General features: G+C 36.2%; 1 protein-coding gene across 2 annotated transcripts; it reads left to right on the top strand.

Annotated features, from left to right (window-relative positions):
• The first annotated feature begins 55 nt into the window (after nt 1-55).
• LOC112137571 (tubulin polymerization-promoting protein family member 3) lies at nt 56-12,923 on the top strand. Of its 2 annotated transcripts, none has more exons than XM_024259959.2 (4): nt 56-2,115; nt 3,414-3,621; nt 7,541-7,694; nt 10,729-12,923. In XM_024259959.2, exons 1-4 carry the CDS (start codon nt 1,902-1,904, stop codon nt 10,918-10,920), a joined length of 768 nt encoding a protein of 255 aa, XP_024115727.1. In that variant the 5' UTR covers nt 56-1,901; the 3' UTR covers nt 10,921-12,923. The 2 variants fall into 2 exon arrangements, with proteins under 2 accessions (XP_024115727.1, XP_024115728.1); XM_024259960.2 differs by having other exon boundaries at nt 70-2,115; nt 3,426-3,621.
• The last annotated feature ends 12,303 nt before the right edge of the window (nt 12,924-25,226 follow it).

Genomic DNA, 25,226 nt, shown 5'->3' with positions numbered 1-25,226 from the left:
CTCCAGAGAAGAGTCCAGTAGCAGTGTGCTTTACACCAGTGCATCCTGGGCTGACCATGGAAATGTCTCTCCTTAGCTGAAGGGAGTGCATCATTTGGAGAAACGGCACCTACAGGACAGGTCGTGGCAAACACCTTGGTGTCAGTTGACATGATGGGCCACCAGTTGGTAATGTACTCCTAATTGAAAATAGAGGAAGAGAGGATCAAATGTTTAGATGTTTTATGTTTGTTGTAAACTCATTGTTATGTGGCAGTATGGTTTAATCAGGCTGATGCGCAGGTGCAGATAATCCTACCCAGGTGCTGCTAATAAGCACCTGGTTACTATAAAAGGGGACTGAGCTGGCGTATCCAGATCCAGGTTGCCACTGGGCTCCACTGCCAGTGCAGTGGTAGTTGGAAGACCCAGTCGCACCGCAAATCAGCATGCGACTAGGTAGAAGTGAATTTGAGTGAAATGCTTCCTACAGGTAATTTCAGCACTGGTCTGTGTGTGGCGCGTCCCTCTTCACCCTGCATGTTCTCTGGCCGCTGAGGTAATTCCCTGCTGCCCGTCTTTCTGGTTTGCCTTATGTAGGTGGAACCTGCTGCTGTGTTTTTATTTTTTTATTTTATTTTAGTTTTTAAAATTTTGTCTGGTTTTATCAATCAAGACTGGCTACAGATGCTCCACGGGTCCTCCACATCAGCTCCACTGGGTCAACCGCAAAGCTACAGCCCCTGCACTCCCTCTGCTCAGCAGATCACATTGGTGCTTCTGGGACCTGGTGGCCTGTTGGGACTGGTACCGCTACGTTTTGCCAGAGTCCTGCTGGAGTAACTTGATTTTATTGATCTGTATGCCAAAAAAGGGTCTATTTGCCTGTTCCTTTGTTTTAATCTTTCAGAGCTGCAGCAACAAGGACTGGTTCTTAAGTGGACATTTTGGTTGTTTTGTGCTTTTCTTATGTTTATGCATGTGTTTGTTTTTATTTGTTTATTTATTCTGCTTGAGCAACCAGGTCTCTTCTGCAGGTGGGCTCTAGGCCCTAATGGTTTTAACACAGGTCTTTTACTAACTCATTACTTTTAAACTATTTATAATGAAACTATTTATTGATCCGGAACCACGCCTCCATCTGGTTTGAGTTACCTTTTAATTTATTTATTTTTATTTATTTTTTAAACCGACTTTTCAAGTGCATCTGTGACTGTCAATGAACTAGCTGCGCTGAACATATGCACATGCAACACTGCTGTGACGTCACCCACAAATGCTCCCTTATAGTGACTCAAATTAAAACAATACGTGTTCTCATCGATCACCATGTCTTTAATGACTTATCACATGAGTTGGTTTGTGTTTTTATGATTTAATGGAGACATTGTCATTGTGAATTTTTTTTATTTATTTAAATTTTTTTCTCGACATTTCTAGAATTTTGATAAAGTTTTGCACATATATACGTATAACACAAACACTACTGACTGCATCTCCTTCTAGACCTTACTCCTTGCTTGCTTCCCAATCTGCCCTTTTGTGCTCTTTCAGTGTTCTTCCTGCTTCTGGGGGTGTGTCCTGCATCCTTGAGAGCTGATTGGCCAGCCAGCTGAGCCTCATATTCTTAATATTGATTAAGCAGAGTCATACAAGCCTCTAATCATTCAACAAAAATGATGAAAAACACAACTCGTTCTAAAACCCTTAAAAACAAAACAAAGGAATCATTCAAAAAAGGGTATCTGTCTATTTATCTATCTAGTGCTAGCTATCTATATGGCTAGCTAGCTTTATAACTAGCTAGCCACATAGCTAGTGCATAATGTTAAATGTGTGTCGGAGGAATCCTTGAATCCATCCAGCAAATGTGCTCAGAGAAGGGAAGGGGTAGAGTGAGCTCATAGAGGGGCTGAGCAGCTATGATGTCATTGTTGTGCTGGCTGGTCCTTTCTCCCTCCTCCCTTCTCCTCCCTGCCTCTCTGTATCACTCCATCTGTGTCATTACTGTGAATAAGCAGGGAGCGGCAGGAAGGAGGAGAGCTAGGGGACAAAGACAAGAAAAAGACAAAACAACCAAACAAGCAAACCGGTTTACCGAAATCCTAACAGAGCATCCTCCTTTGACAGAAGCAGGTACGGCGTTTGTTTCTATTATTATGTCAAAGTTTGGGGTGCACTGATCTGAGGCGATGGGACGGGCAATGTGAATAAATTATCAGCATAAATAAGCCTCTTATTGTGTCTCAGTTCTTGAATAAAAGGTTAGACATGTATTCTTCACATTTGAATTGGAAGTAAAATGTTTTTGAAGATGCAAACACGTGATGTTTACAACCAGTGTTGTCTTTTTCTGTCAGATAAACATGCTGATTTATTTACTGAGCTTGTTACCATTCACTTTCTGTATAGAATATGTCTAAAGCATAACATTAGGTAGTAGTTGCACTCTATGTGTGGCCGGATAAATGGTTGAGTAAAAGAAAAAGAGAGGGCGGAAACATGCACTCTGGACTGTAGTGCAGAGAAGCTATTAGGAAACTGGTGTAATTTAATTAAAGTGGCTTGAGAGCAGCTTCTGTAACACCAGCACAAGTATCTGCGTGTAGAGAAATGACCATTTCTTGGCAGCCAAGAAGTCAATTTACTAATAGCATCAATTTATAATCTAAAGTAGGGGGAAAGTATTATGCAGTCACAAATTTTCATCTAAAAAGATGAGAGCGGTCCATAAAATTCATCATAGACACACTTTTATAGTCAGAAAAAAGTATTTAGCTCCAATGAGAAATCTATCTGTTAATTCCTTTTAAAGAAGGATTTTTTAATGGGACCTGTTAACTGTTATCTTAAATAGTCAGGCTGCATCCTCTCCAGCACCACCAAAAGGAGAATTTTTGAACGGGGTTGAAAATCTGTGTTGCCCAGCAACAGCCCAAAATATCAGAACTCTTGAGAAGATCTGCAAGGACGAATGGGCCAAAATAGCAGCTTCAGTGTGTTCGATCTGCTGAAGAACTACAGGAAATATTTCCCTACCAGCGTTACATTCAAAGTGTTTTTACTTTAATACTTTTCTTTCTACACTGTTATACAAATTCTCTTAAAATCATTCAATATGATTTCCTGGATGACTTGAAAAATTGTATCTATGATGAAAATTACAGACCTCTCATCTTTTTAGGTGAGACAATTTGCAGAAATAGGGGCTGCCAAGTACTTTGACTGGATATATTTTAATTCAGCTAAATCTTTTCACACAGAGCAAATTAACGTCATTTTTCACTGATCTTTTGCTGACTTTGGAAATAGGTTTATTACTTCAATTTAACCTAATGCAGCTTTTAATTTGAAATCGGTCCAATAGTAACTCTCCGAGTGAGTACTTTTGTTTGCCTTAACACTTTGTATTTATAGACTCAACTGATGTGAAGTTCTGTGTGCAGGCAGCATGGCAGACGGCACAGTTTCTCTGGCTGAAGTGGAGACCGCCTTCCAGAAGTTTGCGGTTCACGGGGACACCAAAGCCACAGGAAAAGAGATGAATGGCAAGAACTTTGCAAAGATCTGCAAGGACTGCCACATCACTGACGGCAAAAACGTGACCACCACAGATGTAGACATTGTTTTCAGCAAAGTCAAGTAAGAGTTTTAGTTCAGCAGGCTACAACTGAATGATTGATTTAAGCTAAATGAAATAAACAGGTGTTTATTTCTATTACTTTAAGACTGCTGCTATACTCAATACAAGTAATTATGCTGTGCTGCCGTTTAATACAAGTAGTATTCCTTGTTACTGGTTCGTATCATATTGGTGGGATACACACAGATTCTACAGCATTTCTGATTCATCTCTACTTATCTTTTACATTTCCATTCAAAAACTACTTTTACTTATTTATTTCACATCTCTGGTGTTGAAACAGGAAATGGTTGGAACTCTTTAACATGTGCCCTATATGGTGGTCCTGAAGTGCAAATCACACCACCAAATCACTCAATGCAAAAACATGACAAAGACCAAAAAAGAAGAACAAATTATACAATAAAACGTCCTTACATTTTGGAAATCAAAACAAAATTTAAGAAACCAAAATACAATTAAAAAAAGAAAAATAAAACAAACGTTTCGGAAAACGAGGGTAATTTCTACTCTGAAAAAAGTGAAACATTGGATCGATTAACAACATTCTGTGATTTGTTACATTTAAAATATTCGTTTTATCAAATCAAAACTTTGAGTTGAGCACAACAAGTTTTTGTACTTACATTGTACTTGCAGTGTAAGTATGCAGTACTATTTGGTTCATACTTATGTTGTATCCACTGGGTATTTATATTATACCTATTGGGTATATATGTTGTAAAAACTGGATTTTTACACAATACCTACTGGGTATTTACTTGTTGTGTCTTATGTAGTACTTAACACGTGGAAGTACAACGTAAGTACAAATAAATTACCGTCAATTTACTTCTTTACTTATTGCATGTTTCATGGTATGTACAAAGATAGTAAGTAAACATTTACTACCTTTGAAGTACTGTGAAAAATGACCCAGAATTTACCTTCTACTTACTTAGCAAGTTTATTTCTTTCATAGTACTCATTATACGTAAGACGATGGGTTGACACAATACTGATGTGGTACCTTATTGTGTTTTTTGTGGTGTTTACTATTAATGAGAGCAGAGTAAGTACACAGTAAGTACCATTTACTGTATGAGAACTTTGCTTATGTTGTTGGGTGTTTTGTGGTACTTATTATTTAAAAAGATATAGTAGTTAGACAGAATACATTTGAACTAAAATGAAACTGGACTGTAGGAGAAAGTCAGTCTCATTTCTCAAGTAACAGATGCAGGGTATTTTCACATGAGTATTACTTTGTATTTATCTTTTTATGTAAGTACTCAGTAGGTCCAATAAAAAGTACCAAATACCACTTAAATACTGTTCTGTTAAAGGAAGCGTTACCACTTTCTTCAGTAACGATCCATTTGAAAAAACTCAAACGTCATCATCCAATCATTGTTGACTATGTCTTTTCTGATTATAAAACCCACAGCTATACCTTTCTGGTGTCTTCTGCTTCATTTTTTTTTTTTTTACTTTTCCTGTTGATTTCTGGAAACTATTTTTGTTTTCTGCCACATTTAATAATAATAATTAGATTTCATTTCATTTTTTTCCCCAGAGTTTTGGTTTCTGCCAATTAGCTTGGATTTCTAAATTGTAATGTTTTTATCGTGTGTTTTGGGTTTTTAATTGGGATCTTTACTATGTTTTTGCATTTGGTGTGATTTGTACTTCAGGTTTTGCTTTAACAAAATCAGTCTACCTTTTAATCACAGTCAGTTTTTTTTGCCAGTGAAACAAGAGAACATCTATAGGGACATTAATGGAAAATAAGATAACAGATAGAGTACGTGATTCCTCTCACATGGTGATTGATCTTCCCTATAACTGGGCTTTCCTTTGGAGTGGTTTCTTTATTTACAAGCTATTTGTCCTCAGAAGTGCCCAAAAGGTCTTTGGAGGTTAAAAACAAAGTTTCTAAACCTCAGTTAGACTTGTTTGGGATAAAGCATGTAAACAACAGGGAAAGAGGTTGTTCAAGTGGAATATATTTTCATCTAATCCAATTGGCACAAAATGGTTTTGGACTGATGGCTTGTAATGAAGGAATGACATCAGTAGAATCTTGATGAAGTCATTTTCTTTTAGGGGAAGTAAAAGCCTGGTCTCTAGTGTTAAAATGAAGATAAAAGGAGTTTCAGAGAATCTTCTTAGTTAATCCAATTTTGCATTACATCTTTTCAATTCTGAAGCTGCATCATGCAAACTGCAAAAGGTGAACTGATTATTGATACCGGAGGTCAAACAGTCGAGTATGTGTTTCTTAACCCAAGTCGGTTTTCAGCTAACCAGGTTTCATTGGAAGTCATTTTTCATGCAAAAAGTCATCAGAACATCAGAAAAAAATGAGCTTACACAGATGGTTTGAGTAACAAACTTGGCAAAACTGGATCCATTCTCCACCCAGACGGCTCTGCAGTCTTGGGCTCGTCCACAGCAGGGCCTGTGTAGTTTTTTCCTTCAGTGTGTTCCAGGTCCTGATTGGGGTGGAGCCTAAACTTCTTAGTCCTTTGAGAAGTTTAAAAACCCGGGTTATGACAGCACACATTACTTTGAGCAATAAATATACACTATAACTGATGTTTGCTTTTTAAAAGTGGCAGAAGGAAGGCTGCTTTTATGAGATGATGAAGATAAAGCAGCAATGTTACAATTAAAGATCCAGAATAAGGAGTGGAGATGTGTGAAAGATGAAGATGGAAATATTCTACTCTAAAGTTGGTTGATAAATTAGTCATTTTATCGAATTGGAGATTTAATCAAATAATTTTGCGCCACCTTTGTGATGAAGAAACATATTATTATCAGCTGTTGATTAATCAATAGAATAATGATCAATTTATCAATCTCTCAATCTCAGGCTTTTCATACTGATGTAAGGAATGAGAATTAATGAAATCTAAATAACGTCCTCTAAATGTTTATTAACTAAAAGGAGGTTAAACAAGCATGAAATACTAGACGTAACGACAAATGATTGAAAAACCTAATAAACTAGAAATAAAGCAAAATATTATCAATAAAATATTGACACCAGAGTTGTGACAAATGGAGGAGGGATCCGCATAAAGGACTAAAACTGAGGGAAAAAAACTTGATATTTGTGAAGATAAAGTGAAGTTTTCCTCTGACTACTCGGCAGTGAGTGAGCGAAGGGCTGCATTCCTCACCAAATGATCGGAAGTCCCCTGATCCAATTTGATCTGTCAAGAAGGGATGGTCCACAAGTGTGATCTTCAGCCAGGAGTAGGAAAAATTAGCATTTTATCACATAAAACCAAGTTTGCATCAGACCTTTTATGTGTATGTTACAATTCCAATATAGGTTAAAAAAATAAAAAAAAAGATGCCTTCTAATCCAGATAACACAAACCGTCAAATTCAAACAGGATGATTACATAGTTTTTTAGCCTGAAAGAAAATGAGACATATTGTCTGTAAAAATATAAGTTAGTCAAATTAACAGAAGTTCATGGGATCTTGAAGCTATCACGCAAAGGGTAAACCAACTTTTCAAAGTTCTCCTGCTTTGTGGTTGAAAATCGCTTAGAGTTTTAAATCCAGTTTTAAATATTAGCTGGCATCGGTCTGATTGGAGGGTTACTTTATCACCTAAGAGATAAACTAATTATCTGATCACTCTGGACTGTCACCAATAAATTGGTGAACTGAAGATTATACATAACCTGTTTCCTTCCTTTGTCGCTTCTTTCTTTTTTACAGCTGTAAATTTGTTTAAAATGTTTATTTTTTACACTTAATGAACACCTTTATAACAATCAACCTCCAAATGTGTGATGGTAATGTTCTGATTGTTCTGTTCTGTTTAGCATAAATCAACTTAAGCTCAATTGTGGATTTTCCAGAGAAATAAGTCAAATAATAGGAACTTTGTTTAGTATCTACTTTGTGTCTCTTCAGGGCAAAGTCAGCTCGGGTAATCACATTCGAGCAGTTCAACCAGGCTCTGACTGAACTGGCCCCCAAACGCTTCAAAGGCAAGAGCAAAGACGAGGCTCTTCAGCAGCTTTACGGTCTGCTCGCTGGGAAGGAACCCGCCAACGTTGGGGTCACGGTAAGGTCTCAGTCATAATCCCAACAGCTATAGTCAGGGTCACCCTCACAAACACACCAGCAGCAGTTTGCAGACAGCTGTTTACCTCTGAAATATGATGTTGAACAATGAGAGGAAGCAGGAGAACATTGAACAAGGTTCATGCTGTAAAGTGAAAGTGCTAACCACTACACCACCATGCAGCCTTTTTGGTCGTAGACAAAAAGTAATCACAAAGTTTTACATTCCAAGAAGTAGCAAACATTTCTGCTAAAATTGTTAAAAACCTTGCATCAGAAGAACATCTATGTTTCTGATTAGATTTCTAACTTGTCATATAACTGAGCAAAATGATGGAAAAAGGTTTAATCTATTGGCCAGAGTGGATTATTATTATAAGCTTAAAGCACATATTCTGATCTTCTCCTGCACAATAGTGTCTAGTTACTGTTCAGAGACAAAGTTCTAAAAGTATGGACTAGGGCTGTGACGCATTAACTTATGTGATTATTAAAACATAATTAATTAGTTAATATTTATCATATATATTTTTGGATGGGAACCTACATACATTTTCCAAAATTGTCTAAAAATTAAGGAAACTCCATGGTTCTCCGTGAAAGTTCAGCCCCCTGACACCGCATGTGGCGACAGTTAAAAGTAGACAGACACCCCTCCACCTGTGAGCAGCCGACCTAAAATCCAGCTGGATCAAACTTCTCCCAAACAAGTTGTTTTATTATTTTTAATAAGCATAATAAAGTTAATCTATGATAAAAAAAGGAAAAAAAAACAAAAAACAAAAAAAAACGGCAGTGCTCTTGGGAGAGAAATTTTTCAGTTTTTGCATAATTTTATATCTAGTGTGTGAATACAACATGGAAAAATGACTAAATAAAGGTAACGTCACATAGGAGAGGCTCTGCTGATTAAAATGATACCAAATAAGCAGCAGGTAGTCTTTCAAATTGAAAACATTGAAGTCCATTCAAAAATATTCAAAACTGAGTTTTAGACCCTATAGGTTCCAAAGGAATAAAAATAAATGTTCTAAACGTACACATTTATGTGTTAATTTTTTCCAGATTTGCGATTAATTAGTTAATTTTTTTTAATCGATTTGCGCCCCTAATTTATGGATTTACTTAATAAAGTGGACTCTACTTAAATGTTGTCATGCTAACATTTGATAGAAAAAGGAGAAAACGGATGACGGCGCTCCAAAGTCACAGTGATAGAAACATGTTTGACCTGTTTTTTTCTGTTTTATACCTAAGAAAGATTTTTAAAAGGTACTCTAATAGACATCTAATTATATCCAAAGATTAGATGTCTATAGGCAGACATGTAGGAGACATCTACATGAAGAACGCTATTAGTAGAAATCTAAGAGTAACAAATCAGAGATGTCCAGTATCTAATAGATATCTGCTGTAAATCTTTTTTAAATAACTAATATACATTTACAGTATATGTCTATTGTATGGCTAATAGGCATCCTTTGTTGATGTATATTTGTTATGCAATAGACATTTATAACAGATATATATTAAAATATATTAGTTATCTAATTGACATTATTGTAAATGTCTGTTATCTAATCCAGTGGTCCCCAACCACCGGGCCGCGGACCGGTACCGGGCCGCAGACCAATTGCCACCGGGCCGCGGAAGAATTTAGGGACTTTTTTTTTTTTGAGTCAGAAATCTTTTATTTTGAAAATCAACCGGATTCTCACGATTATACTGAGCGCTAAAGCAGTCCAGCGGCGTGTCACACGAGAAAAGCTGAATGTGGAACCTCTCTCCGCGAATGGATGGGATTAGTGCAGCAACAGAAGAACAGACGGAAAACAACTGCGGTCAAGTGAGCCGCTGTGCACTCAGCCGCGGTCAAGCCAGCCGTGCTACAAAAAAGTCATGTGCCCGTATTACACGGTTTACGGCAGAGCATTAAACTCGATGAAAGAGCTTCTGTTGGAGCATTAGAACGTCAGATGTGCTCGGAGTAAAATGAAAAAGAGAAATAAAGTTCTATAACAAAACTACATATTCTATCAGTGCATATTTGTACTAATATTCTGTTATTTATTATGTCCTTTCTAAAAAGAAATGTTTAGAGTTTTCAATAATGAAGTTAAATAAAGTCATTTAAAAAATAAATGAGTCCATAATTCCAGGCCTTAGACAGAAAATGCTTGTTCTACTGGTCACCCTCTATTACCTTGAGAAGACTTTTGTACTTTTACTATATAGTTTTTGATAAAATAGTACTCAAACTTTTCATTTTTGACGAGAAATATGTTACGATGGTCATATTTGAATGTAAATAAATAGATTTTGGTCCATAATTCCAGGGCTTGGACACTATATGCTTGTTGTACAGGTCGCCCTCTATTACCTCAGAAAGACTTGTGTACTTTTACTGTACACCCCCACCCCCTCACCCCACCGGCCGGGCCGCGGAATAACTCCACACTGGCTGACCGGTCCACAGCCCCAAAAAGGTTGGGGGCCACTGATCTAATCGACATCTAGATGTCATTGATGACATTTACAATAGATGTATTATCTAAGAAACACCTATTATAAATGACTATTAGTCATCTGACAGACATCTAGATATTTATTGGATAACTCGTATACATCATCTGTCCGGTGGGAAGAAACTAGCCAAATGGCTTTTTTGGAACACGCAAGGGATTATGGGACAACGACGCAATCAGCGGTGGAAAGTCATCTTCTAGCGTAGAATTCTATGAATTGATGTCTAGCAGATGCATAATGAATATTTATAGCAATAAGCTTTGAAAAAGCCTTGATTTAGAAATCTAAAAATTGAGAAATATTTTAAAAATCTTGCAATTTTGATCACACCTTTTTAGAATTTTCCCACAACCTCAAGCTCTTTGTGTTGCATCGATCACAAACGTCTTGAGAGATCCTGGAGGGACTGACATTTAAATGTGTGTTTTGTTGTTGTTGTTTTGTTTCTCTTTTCGCAAGTCTATCAACTAAAAACTATACTTACACATATTGTTGTCGAATGTTTTCAGAAAGTGGCCAAGGCTGCCGCCGTGGACAGACTGACCGACACCACCAAGTACACCGGCTCCCACAAGGAGCGGTTTGACGATTCCGGAAAAGGGAAAGGAAAGGCGGGACGTGAGGACATCCCAGACACCAGTGGCTATGTGGCAGCTTACAAGGGCACTGGAACTTATGACGAGAAAGTTAAAGATGCCTAAACGAGTCTTTAACCGAATTAAAAAGCTATAAAATTAACACTATTTTCTGTAAAAGTTGAGGAGCATGTCAAATGTAAGAAATGATCTGTATATTTTATTTTGTGACCAAAGACAAAATGCTTGTTTTATGCATTTTTTTTTAAATAATCTTAACAGTGTGCCTTAATTTAGTTATTGCAGCAAATGTACATGCTCTGAAATATGAGTTTGTTATGCTACAGTAAATTACCTCAATACACTGAATGGGACATCTAGTTGCTTCCAAATCTCAAAGCTGGTGTTTCACTATAGGAACAAGCAGTTCCTTGTCTCCTGTATTAGCCTGCATGAAGGAGTAAAACGATTATCATTTAGGATTTGTAATAAAAGATCTAAGAAACATCATGTATTTTTGGGTGTACCTGAAAATCTTAAATACAAGGATTGTAATACAATTTTAAGAAATACTGGCAAATTAAACTTTAAGAACATTTAAGAAGTCCAAATACATAAACAACCAAAAGTAAATGTCATGTTTTAGCCTCAACAATAAAGATAATAATGTTATTTCATCATTGTATTAAATTAGAAGAATACTTCTCATTTACACTCAAGGTAATTGTTTGACAAAAGAACTCCTGTTTTTTTTGTTTATTGTACAATGAATATTGATTCTATCATTTTTTATCTTTGCCAATTTAAGTAAACTGACCAAATCAGAGCTGATATCAATTTCACCTTTTCTAATTTATTTACACTTTAGGACAACAGCACGTACAGGCGCTCGCTACTCAAATATGATCAAAGTTAGTGCTTTAAAGACGTAAGGCTACTTTGTGAGAGTTTATTTGATTGGTTTCATCGCTAAATTTTATGTAAAGAAATCTGCAATAACACTGAAAAGATCTGATTTGAAACTTTAAAAAAAGGGACAAAATTGGGATTAGAGTGTGGACTTCTTTGTAAATACTCCCTGACTATAACTGTCAGAACTCAAACTACACAAGTCTTGTTTAGAGAACTTCCATAGGAGGAAATGGTTGTAATTTGTGTCCCAAATAGGTTTATATAGTAGCCCAAATATAAAGTGTTGTCTGTTATCCAACCAAACATGTATCTAATTCAGATGTTAATTCTAATGCCTCGTTTCCACTGAGCGGTCCAGACCGGACTGGACTTTTGAGTGTTTCCATTACCAAACGGACCCGTTAAGCAGGACCGACTGGTTCCATTTCTGGTCTCTCGCTGGTCGTAGGTCCATAGAAAAATGGAATTGACCCATTAGGGCGGAGCTTCTGCTGTCACACGATGTCACCCATTGATTGGTGGAAAGGTTTTACGACAACAGCAAGCGTCCGACCAGCGCTTTTCCCAACTCAAGATCCAAACCAAAAGTTTTATCCTCTCTTTGTCTGTATTCTTCTCTGCCCTCAGCAATCTTCTTGCAAAAAATCATAAATTCTTTACATACAGTATTTCCCCTTATCGCCGGGGATTGGGAACCAGAGAGACACTGAATATACGTTCTGTAGACTGTTCTACTGTGTTGAGTCCGGCTTCATCCATAATGAACTCCTGCTCTGGATTATAATTATCCTCCGTGGTTATCTTTTTCATTTTCCGTCCGTTTCTGAGTCAGCTGATGGAGCTTCTTTCGCTAAAGTCGCACAGTTTTGATGCACAGCTACATTATCAGTCTACACCCCACGTGCACTTTCATGGTCCAACGTCCAATGTAAACGCTCACTTGAATTACCCCGAGTATTCTGAACCGGTCAAGACAGGACCGGTCTGGTCCGTACCGCTCAGTGAAATGATGTCACTATTGTTGTTTATATAATATGCATTTAATAGCATTTATTCAGCTTTTGTGGAAATAAAGTTTGTTTGTGGTTGAGCATGTGACTAAAGCTCTTGTGATGAAAGTGATTTTCTTGGTTTCTATGGCAACCCAACACATCATGCTTTTATCACTGAGAATAAATAAGTTCCTGCAGAATTCTGATTAAAAAAGGCAAAAATAATCCAGTCAAGTCGGCTTTTTTGCTTTTTAGTTCACTCATTTGTTTACATTTAGTCGAGAAAAATGTATTAGAATGTAATTCATCTTATTTTAATTCAACTAAAGTAAATTTTTTTCAGTATATCTCATTGAATTCTTATAGGAAAACGGAGAGAGATTCAAGTCTAAATTTGTATATCTGGGACCGTAGACTCCTGTATGAATCTAGAAACTTCAATGGAGGTCATGCCACCCCTGGAGAAACCCCAGGTCTGATCAACGATTGATCAACTTTATCAATAATGTCCTCTGTGGAATTCAAGCGGTCAGCTTCTTAACGATCTCTCCTCCTCTGTAGATTTTGTTTATGTGATGCAGAAAGTAGACCACAATATTTTCTACTCCACAAAATCTAATCTTTATTTTTACCATATCATGAAAAAAACAAAGTTTTTTAGTTTTCAAACAACACACAAAACCCCTAAACTTTTACAGTAGCATGGTTACAAGATTTGTTAATTGATGCTCTGAACTGCGCCTTGAAATTCTGAATAAAGTCCACCGCACAAAAAAATGTCAAAACAAAATCTACACACAAAAGAACAAGGAAACAAATAGACACGATGTTCCTAGAAACAAATACACTATTACTATTTACACAAAATACAATGGAAAAAAAGGACAAAACATAACTAAAGACAAAAATCTTTCTAAATTCCCATTTTCTACAGAACTTGGAGATAAACCTTTATTCCAGTGGCTCTAAAGAACCGCATCCTGTGATAACATGACGTGGAGGAATGAAATTTATGACATAAATATGCTTTTGTTGCACTAAATCCAAGAAACTTTTAAGGATAAAAAGAGTCAATGTGTTTATGCCATCTAGTTACATTTATCAGAATGTAACTTTGTCGTGTGCATTCACACTAGTGTTCCATTTTTCTTGCATCACTTTTTGGACATCCAGAGATTTTCAGCTCCTTCACTTTTTCAGCTCACTCAGCTATCAAAATATTCAGCTATTTTAGGAGATTAATGTTCACAGGTTTCAACTTCATTCATCTCCAACATTTTAAACTATTCAACCAAGTACTGCTTCTTTAACTCCATTAAAAAATGGCTTATAGATTCATCAAATGCTCCTTTTTTAGCTAAAAACTCTGTATTTTCTGTAACTTTCTTTCAACAGCTCTACAAAACGTAAAAGGTCAAGAAAACCTTCAACTAAACCAGTCAACTTTTAAACTGTACGGCAGAGTTTGGGGCCTTGAACTTGTATTTTTATTTTTAAAAACTTGTAGTTTTTATAATTATTCCTCTTATTGACAACAATGCATTTTTGGAAGAGACTGTTTTTGAAAGACGTTTGTTTTTAACTTGTGATTATTGCTGTATACCTGGGCATAAAAACATGAAAATGTTTAACGATGAGATATTAGATTAATACAAGCAGGAAAACGAATTGGGACAGTACACAAATGTAAGCCACAGACTGAGATGGGTTAGGGAGGGGTTAGAAATGTAAAGTTTTGAAAGATCTGTTGTTTCTGTTGTTTATAATGTCGCCTTTTTGCTTTTTGCTTAGGAAAAGAAACAGATTATCTAAGATTTTTTTCTTCATTTTGTTCCAATTGTTCAAGCCTAAAAATTTGGCTTATGTATGTTTCCTTAAAAAAAATGGCATGAACAATAAACAATTCATTATGAAAATGACACTAGTTGCAGTCCATCATGTCCGGATTCTGACGGTATCTTTACATTTACTCCAAGGAAAAAGGTTTAAAAGATACAAGTTTTTGTTTGAGTCACGTTCTTGGAGCTTAGCTAATATTTTAGCAACATGCTAGCTGTTTTGGTTTTTTAAAGCTATTTTGGCATTGAGATATAATATTAAAATTATGCTAGCTCTTATATTTTCCATTTTGGTTTTAACTAAGTCTTTTTAAGGCTATTTTGGAGTTAAGCTAATGTTTTACCCACATTCTACCTTTTATGGCTAATTTGGTAAGTACTGGGTTTTCTTAGGCTGATTTGGAGTTTAGCAAAGATTTTAGCATTATGCTAGCTGTTTAGGGTAAATTAGACATTTTTTTCATTTTTTTTAGGCTAATTTGGAGTTAAGGTAATATTTTAGCTTTATGCTAGGAATTTGGGCTAAAATTGAAATGCTTCCAGTTTCTTAGTATAACTTGGCAGCTCATAATTATAGCACACCATCAGCTTCAGTGTTTTCAGCTATCAGTTTCACCATCTTCAGCTGACTGTATTCACACTTGCATTATTGCTGGTAATGTTATAGATCTAGTTCATAGTTATTCAAAAAAATACAAATCAATTATATGTGTGGCTTAGTTTTTATAAAGGTTGAAAATATGCTTTATTAAAAAAAGATTGTTTTAATTTATTCTTAAAAAGGTTACTTTTCTGCTATACTTTGAAGCAGGCCTACATCTACGATGTCTGTATCTTTCTAACATTTTTCAGTGAACCTCAGTTCTATAATCAAGCAGTTGAGTGGCTGTCCCCAACAATAAACAGTTGGCAGCCTCTTTAATGAAACTTTAAAATACAACTATGATATTTCTGAGTTATGCAGAGAATTTTTTCCACTCTTTTGCTCTACAGATGGTTACGGTTATACCCTTATTGGTCATTTTTGCAGAATCCCTAATAATGTAAAAATGAAATATTGCACAAGAGACAAAGCAACCTGACTAGGATTTTGTTGAATAAAGATTAACTATTATTCCTTACACTGCTTTTAACAGGCTGTACTGAACAGTAACAAATAACCATTTAGTTATTGAAATTCCTTTCATATTAATGTTTTCTTAAGTACTGATAAAAACAACTACCTTTTGCTTGTTGTAGGCAGCAGGAGCTCCAGCTTTCATCGCATCAGTGATAAAAGTTCTGTTTACCTGTAAACAAATCGTTGCTTGAATGATGTGCTGGTAAAACCACTGCTGTAGTCACGTGAAGTTACGTTGAATAAAGAGGGTTTGAGGTTTGGCAATTTGCATCCAAAGTGAGGAAATATGGAAATCTTTCCAAACATGAGTGAAAACAAATAACAAACACATCAATTTCTATCATATTAATTCATGTGTTTTGAGAGACAAAGAAAAGTTTTATTTCACTTCATAATGCAGGAAACTTTATAGGTCAAATCTAAGTTGAGCATTCCAGATATGTGTTGCACCTGCTGATGATTTTTCATTTTTCAACAACGTAATAGTATCAGTGACAGTAAAGCAGCCAATTAAAACACCAGTATACCTCGAGTTTAACCCAAATCAATCATGGTTATGAATTCATAAAGGCCAGCAGGGAAAAACTCAGCCTAGATACATGTACTTATGGCTGTAAAGCTAATGTTTCTTTCATTTGTGTCTTGGGCGAATAGAATAAAGGTTGAGATCATTTCCTCTAAATTTAAGATATAAGTGAAGAGTCCTCTGGGGTTAAAATGGGGCCTTTTAGAGCCTCGTCAATCCGTGTGTTAAAATGTGGGTAAATGCATGAAAGCTTTTTTTTAAAGATCCTAATTCTGAAGCTCTCACTCACTGAAGTGTTTTTGTACTTGCTCTGTCTGCTGCAGCTAAAGCCTTAGCATGCTTTGATTTACAAATCTCTGCTATCTTTAAAATGAAATTGTTATTTAAAATTAAAGGACATTGTTTAGGTTAAGATATTAGAAATTGTTTGTAGAATCATAATTCAACTCCAAAGAATATACAGAATCTATTTACTTTAAGAGTTAGTATAATTTAAAGTCTTTTTTACGTTGAACAGGTTAAAGTTCAAACCAATGTTAAGGCAAGATATGCTTCAGTTCTTGTGTGACATTATGGAATGAATTAAATGATAAATTAAAGTTAAATGATTATTTTTGCAGTTTTAAAAGGATCTAAAATGTAAATATATCAATGATTACAAAACACTTATGTAAAATAATTTCATTAATTTGTATTAATTTGGAAAAGTTGATTTTTACTTGATCAGAATGGGCTTGTAGAGTATTGAAGGAAAGGCATTAATTAGCCTCATATTCTATACTCTTTTATTGGTTGTTTGTATATTCTGTACATTTTTTTTTTTTTATAAATCATGCAAATGGCAAACCTAAACCCTAATCTAATCTCAGTCATGCCTTCAGACCACTGTCCATTCATTATCCATGATGTTACTGTTTGGAGAACATGTAGGACACTAACCCGTGACTGACTTTTTCATGGATTTCAGTCATATCACAAGTAATTTTATGTATTTACAGGCTATTTATTACATTTCTGCTTTTGTTTAGATTGCTTAAAATCAATAAATTACAACTCCAAAGTACCCTTTTTCCTTTATGCACACATATATTTAATATATTGTTGTTGTCTGTTGCTTCATTGTGTAATATAGTTTGTATAGCAGTGGTGCTTTGAAGGGAAGTTAAATACCATTTCACCAACAATCCTAAAGATGGCAGCATTGTCATGGCAACTGTCAACCAGTATTTGAGTTCTCTAAAATGCTTTTAAAAATATTAAATAAAAATAATAATAATTTCTGCACGTAGAGATGTTTTTTTATTTTAATACTTCTTTTTTTAAGCCTACAGAATATGTAAAATACACTAGTACTACTATATATATATCTCTATATATATAGATATATATATATCTATATATATATATCTATATATATATAGATATATATGTAACAGAAGAATTTTTGTGGATGAGAAGAATTCACAAACACGAACGTCAGAGTCTTGATTCCAGGCAGGCAGACGGTGTTGGCTCAGTGAGACCCAAGAGCCAAACTACTGAGAAGCTGCGATGAGCAGGTATTTGGTTTGCTGCAGACCCTGAAGAGTGTGATGGAAACCCAATAACTCTGCAAGTGAAGGAGTAGTTTAAAAGAATTTACCCAGCAGGGTTTGAGCAAAAGTGAGATTGTGTTTATACATGTGTGGGTGAGGTGGGAGGGACTTAAGTCAATTACTCAAGCACTTTCAGCTAAACAAAAGTAAAAAAGAAAAAGATCTTTGCTGTACCATAAGTTGTGGAGGGCAAACATATTAAAGACAAATAAACGAGTTAAAGAATAGTACCATAAGATTGAAGCAAGTAAATTATTTTAAAAAAGTGTGGGAAGGGGTGTCATGAGAAAAGGTTGTTGTTAGCTCCAACAGAGAGGAGTTTATCTTTTATCCATTCTACAATATCTTCTTAAAGTAAAAGGAGCACAGAAATCCATTGAAAGGAAAATGATTCAAAGTCCATCAGATGCAAAAGAGCATGATGGGCATCAAAGAAGTCAATGTTAGATAAGTAGGAGGGGTCAATTTGATATCTCATGTTATAGTGAAGGTGCAAGGACACACTGTATATAAAGCAGGAGAGTTAGAATGATCAAAGGAACTCTTGTCAAGAGTTTGCTGCACTTTAACTCTAGAACAAAGAAGCAGACAACGCACACATGATTGGAGACTTTTGTTTACTTTTATTTAACTATGGAAATTCTCTGCGCATTTGCTAAAGGCCTAACTTTTGTCTACCTTTGTATATTTTTATCTCTTTGACAGATCCCATGGTCATAACATGCACACCGCGTTGTACTGATAGATTTGTGATCTAGTTATTGTTGTTATTGTTGCTTTTTTACCGTTGGGAATAGTGTATGTACATGTAGACTTGTTTGTTTATACGCATTATGGCTTAGAGAAGATAGGACCCCAGGAAGAATAGCCACTAGTATATCTAATAGCTAATGGATCCTTAATAAAAACGACCTTTTTTTTTTTTTTAATTTAACATTTTATTTATCTTGGTTTTAACACATTTATTTTCATTTTCTTTGTCTCACTTTGTCATTTTTTAGTAGGAGTTTAACACTAACCATTGACTATATAAGATAACTGGACCATCCACCCATCCTTTTATTCATCTTCAAACCCACTGAATCCCTATCAGAGTCACTGGGTTGCAACCAGTGGTTGCCCACCCTACCACTGCACCACGGCCTCCCACTATAGTATTGTAGTAGTATTACACTGACACTGTAGACTTCTTGATACTATTTATTTGACTTTTTGGTCCTTGTGAAATATGCTGTATCAAGCAGACTAGAAGAGATAAGACGAGCAGATTTAATTAAAAGACTGAAAGGGAACGTTAAGAGTTAAGTCTGTACATAAGACACCAACATGCAGTTTATTAAAAAACAAAAAAAGAAATCCGTTACTTGCAAACAATCAGAGGAAACATTTAAACGTGTACTGGTGAATCAAGGGGAAAAAAAGAAATATTGCAAAAAAGATTTTTCTTTTAAGTGTCCAGATTCTTCTATTTATAGGGTTAAGACTCACTTAAAACTATTAACAGAAGAACAGGAAAGATTGTGGAGGACATTAAAGAGACTGATGCACGAGAGAACTTTCTAGAAGGACCGCAAAGAGCAGAATGAATGAAAAAACACATTTTTCATTTCATGAGTCAGATCTTTGAATGGAGGGATGAACAGCAGGAGGAAGAGAAAATGAGGTGGAAGGAGGCAACGCGACAGGAGGGAAAGGACATGGAGGCGGGATACATTTAGAGTCAGGAAGACTAGATTTAAGTGGGTCACATATTCAAGCAGAGATTTGTACAAAATGGAAGTCACTAAGAGCTTTGACCAGCACAGATGTGAGGATGCTCTGTTCCTCTTTCGCTTTTCATTTTTGCCTTTTTGGTCTCTTTTGCTCTTTTTTGGTTTCATGAGATTTATTTATTCAAAGGCTACACTGTGGTTAGCACTCTTGCCTCACAGCAAGAAGGTCCCAGCTGGGACATTTCTGTGTGTCATAGGTTTTCTCCAAGGACTCCGGTAGTCCAAAAACGTGCTTCATTGGTTAGTTGGTCAATTGTACCTAGGTGTGTGTGGCGAGTGGTGACCTGTCCAGGGTGTACCTGTCTTCACCCACAAGGGACCAGGTTAGGCTCTGGCAGCCCCCGTGACCCTGAGAGGGATGAAACAGGTTTGAAAGATAAATGAATTATACTTATTCATGCAATCTTGTTTAAAACCGTTTTAACACCTTTAGCACCAAAGATATCACCGAGATAAAATCCATTCTCTGAAGTATCGTAACTGTTTGATCGTCCATGCATTAATGTAATACTACTAATACTACTAAGTACTGACTATAACTACTACTATAATATTATTATTACATGCTATCTAATTAGGTGTCTTTCTTATAGTGTCTGGGTATAACAGTGTGAAACATAATATCACTGGTTCTTGAGAGTCAGGACTCTTTCAGAAAAACAAGCACTTTGTTAACACTATACATACTAATGTTGATAACGGTTTGTAAACATTGACGCATTCACATGGTAATCCGTGTTTCGTAATATTCCTGATATGACTTTAAACATCCTTAGAAGCAAGGAAAAACAGATGTGGTTATTTTAACAGTTGTATCAGAGAAAATGTGTTATAGTCTGCCTCTTGTGGTTTTGGTTTCTGGGTTTTTCCTTTCGTCTCTCAGCTGTGACTTCTCCTGGAGAAGTTCTCGGCTGTTTGAGTTATCTTATTTGTCCTCAATATTTAAGGAGCTGTCATCTTGTGTCTTATGTTCGGTCCTGATTCAATTTAATATTTTGGATCTGGTTTTTGCCCATGTTGTGAGTCCTTCCTGCATCTGGGCTTCAACCTGCTCACCTTTGTGTAACAAAATGGCGACAGACTGAATGTTTTTTGTTGTTCTTGTGAAAGTATTTTTCTGAAGGTACTTAGTTACTATATATACAGAGGAGTATTCCTGTTTGCACTGCGATCACAGAAGCCACACACAGAGAGTTAAAGTTACGTGAGAGTTGAAAGTTTCTTTTGGAGGTGACAAACAGAAAGACAAAAAGAACACAAGATTTGGTTATCATGAACAAAGGAACAATATCATATTCTGTACTGGAAAACTAAATGCACTGAGTGTATTGTGAAATGAATAGTGTTGAAATCATTTGTTGGAAAACAAAGTGAGTGCTCCTGTTGTTTCTGAGACCTAACAAACATCAATCTTTTTGTCATACTGTGGTTGCTGTACCCGGAACACACGCACGTTCAAACGGCTAATATCTATAGAAAATACGTTTTTATTTTCACATTTTTTAATGCACCCTCTCTTTGAATTGATATTCTAAAGGCTTTTCATGTCTTTCAATGCTGGTGACCCCTCACTGAGGACAAGAGAAATAATATGGGATCTCCAACAACTGGTCCTTCATCTAGAAAAAACAGCCCCAGAAAGAAATTATAGAATTCAATCCAATTTTATTGATCGCACAAAGGGGAAATTATCTTGTTACCATAGCTCTACTAAATCAGCAGATAGATAATAAATAGCACTAAAAATACACTTAAGAACTTAATAATAACTATAATTATTGTCCAGAGTCTCTGAGACTTTGTAGAGTCTAATATCTGACAAGAGGAAAGATCTGTAGAGAATACAGCGAGAATACAGAGGATGAAGATGAGGAGGATTGTCTATGATGATTCCAGTTTTCGTAGCATCAACAACCACAGACTCATTCCAGAAGGAACCCAGATCTATGCACCAGTGTGTCGATCATCTTCCTACTCCTCTCAGTGCATCTACTACCCCAGGGCTCACTCCGTAGAAGAAGGCAGAACAATACTATCATGAAAACTATTTAAATATTTTTTTCCACTGAGCGGTGTGGTTTAGAATAATCCAGGCAATTCATGTTTTTTTAGTATAAATAAGACTTTTCTATGTGGGATTTGTTTTGTCCTGACTCCCAAGAATCAGTGAAATCCAGAATCTGATACTCAGATTTAAAAATGAAGTTTGAAAAGAAATATTTATCCGTGTGTTGACTGTAAAGCACTTTGGGTCTTCTAAGAAGGTAGTAGAGAGCTATATAAGCATATGTCAATTAAAATGTAACATGTTTGAACTTTGCTTTCCTTTTTTTCTATTTTACTCTTCATTTTTTCCTATTATCATAGATTATTTAGATCCAGTGCAAAAAACCCACTCTGCTAATTCTGCCGTTAAGTCTTTTGTATTTTGTTATATTTTAGGAGAATATAAGTGTCATTAACTGTGTTTTGTTTTAAAGGATTTTTTTAATTGAACTGTATTCATATCCCAAAGGGATAAATTCATCTGTCAGGGCACCACAAAAACTCAATTAAAAAAACAAAAAAATTCAATGAAATTTACTAAATGCATAAATAATTAAAAGTAAAAAGTAAAAATATATATATAATTTAAAACATAATAAAAAAATATTAATAACTTATAATAATAATAGAATGACCTCTGAAGAAATGAAAGGGAGTTGGTGCGCCACTCATTCCTGGACATTATTTTTGCGATAAGGAGCTTTGAGCCAATCGCTTATGCTCCATTCCCCTCATATAGACATGAACAAAGCGTATTGTCATGTGTGCCACTCATAATAAACTAAGCTGCTCAGTGTCTCAAACAATTAAAAAGTTCAGAAAATATGCAAAGTAAAAAAAAAACTTGACAGTTGTGGGAACACGTGCAATAGAGTCATGCTGTGGTTTCGATAGTTACTCAGAAAGTTAAATAAAAAAACGAAAAACGTAACCCCCCAGTTTAGTTTATTTCAGTTCTTGTAAAAACGGGCAATTTTACAGTAAAGTTAATAAAGATCTGCCTGTTCATGGAAGCAGTTATTTAGTGCTAGTAACTGAATAAGCTTCAATTACTTCTGTGGTAAATCTACCCTAAGGTTAAGTGACAGGGTCAGTCCAACAGCTTGTTCTTTAAAGGGGGTCATACCATACCAAGCTATTCGTAAGTCTTTCAGAGTAACATATGATCATATATTACCTTTGGACCTTAAAACCTCAAAACGTTGTTCATTTAGGTTTCACCTTGATCCTAACTAGGATGTAACATAAAGGCAAAAACAATTATTTAAAAAAAGGTTAATATTCCAAAAATAAAAAAATCCATAAGAAATATAGGTGTTCCTTTAAAAGAAAAAAAAGGTTTTAAATGTGATAGGTTCTTTACTTTCTTCTTAGACTTACCTGTTTAGAACAGCAATTTCCTTTTAAGCTAACACGCTACATTGCTCTTTTACATGAAGATTTAATTCCATTAATAGTGCTAGACATTAATGTAATGCTTGTCTTGACTCATGTACCATGCTAACTTGCTATGTCTGTGTTTGTTATGTGCTGGAAGTGAAGATGCAGGTGGAAATGTAAAATGTCAGTAACGTAGGACAGAAATAAAGCAAACAGGTTAATCACACCTTCCTTCATGTATTAACAAAGTCTCCCATCTGATATTTGAGCTTCTTCTGCTTGTTAATTATACTTCATATTTAATTACTCAACTTTTAATGTAAGCAACACAGAATTTATTGCATACAAAAGCCTGACCTTACAAAGCAGTACAAAGTAGAAGATTATTTGATATTAACAAAATGCTCCAAGGGCTTAACAAACTATGTAGTTGTTCACCTTTTGGTGCCCCTGTAGGCACTGAACCCTCGTTTCTCATGTTACAGTCCTACACGCAACCAACAGAGAGATCCAGCACTGGGATCAATAAACAATGTCTTAATTCAAAAGAATGTGGGTTCTTTAGATCTTGTTACTTTGTAAGGGTCGCCACAGCAAATCCCCCTTCTCGGACTGTCTCTACATTCCTCATCCTCCTCACTCACACTCACCTGCTGTCATGTCCTGGACAACATCCACAAACTTCTTTTTGGTCTTCTTCTAGATCAGGGCTGGCCAACCCGGTCCTCCAGGGCCTCAAACTTGCATGTTTTCCAGTTCTCCCTGACCAGCTTGCTGCTGGTTGGCTGACTCAAAAGATTCCACATCCTGATTGAATGAATACGCCTGATTTAGGTTTTCAGCACCAAGCAGTTCAGGGAGAGCAGGACAATAGGCAGGGTTGAGGCTTTTGAGGACCAGGTTGACCACCTCTGAACTAGATCACAATCCCGATATCGCCGACTCCAACATCAATACAACAATATGGCAAAGAATGTTAGCTGGAAAGTTTAGCCACTAATGGACATCGGTGAACATTGGAGGAGTAAGGCTCAATCCAAAATTCTTCCCTTCTCCCCTCTCCTTCATTTAGCCCTCCAAACGGAGAGTTATGAAAAAAATAGGGTCTCATATTTCAGACGTCACTTTCGTTCAATGATGTCACCAATAATCGCTGGTCCGCTAGCGTTAGCCTGGTGCTTCCTTGAATATACATAACAAAGGCAGTTTTATAGCTTTAAAAAGGTCATGCTACAATAAAAGTCATTACTTACATTCAAATGTAAACTTCTGTGGATCAGAGCACAGCCACGTGAAGAAAAGTTCTCAGTGCGATGTGGTTTAGCCTCGCGATGGAAGACTTGTTTAACCTCCGTTTGGAGGGTCGTATTTAAAAAATAAATTTCCCGGACACTAATAGCACTTTAACTTCCCTCTTCAAATGGAGGGGATGGGAGAAGGGAAGAATTCGGATTGGGCCTAAGTCTGTGTGAGCGTCCTGTGCGTTTTTGTAATGCCTCTCCAAGCAGCAGCAAAACGTGTATTTAAAGAAGGAGCAATTCTGTGGATCTGGGAGTTTCAGAAAGTTGCTGGGAGGAATGAAAAACGAGCATTATCATCACTGACTAACCAGAAAAGATGTAATCTACAAGAGAATTCGCCCTGCATCCACATGCATGGGGCATTAGTTAACCCAATACATGACCTGTGTGATAATCTGAAACTGAAAGGCGCCCCGGAAGTAAGCTAGCCAGAAAGTGGGCGGTCCCAGTGGGTAAGTGGTGAATGCCTTGGCCTTTTAATAGTACCCCATGTGACCATTACCTGCAACTATCCACCCACCTGCACCTGTGCTGATTTACCCTGTTGACTTTGCATTCTCTGGATGTTGTTGACATGTTGTAGGATCAGCGAGCCGGTTTATCACTCATCTCCCTGGTATTTTGCATAAACCTCATTGTAGTTGAGTAACGAGGTTTGATGTTGCTTTCATTGTGCACTGCAACTTTTCTCCTTATTGTCTGACTGTCAATATTTTGGTTGTTTGCAACAGCTTATGCAGTGTTTTGCTGTCTTTCATTGGTCATTTAGCTCGTTTTCCGCAGTAACTCTGCTCCCCTTCTCATGTGGCGTTCAGAGGTGACCAGTTTCAATGTTACGTCAATGGCACAGATGCAATGTGAGGGCTGGCACACTGATCTAGCAGAGTTCAAATATCTAAATTTTGGCAGTGTGCCGAATGGCATCTGCCAATCAGGAACTCAGCTTTGGG

The sequence above is a fragment of the Oryzias melastigma genome, linkage group LG1 (assembly GCF_002922805.2).
Source record: "Oryzias melastigma strain HK-1 linkage group LG1, ASM292280v2, whole genome shotgun sequence".
Taxonomy (NCBI): domain Eukaryota; kingdom Metazoa; phylum Chordata; class Actinopteri; order Beloniformes; family Adrianichthyidae; genus Oryzias; species Oryzias melastigma.
This window is presented reverse-complemented; position numbering and strand designations above follow the sequence as displayed.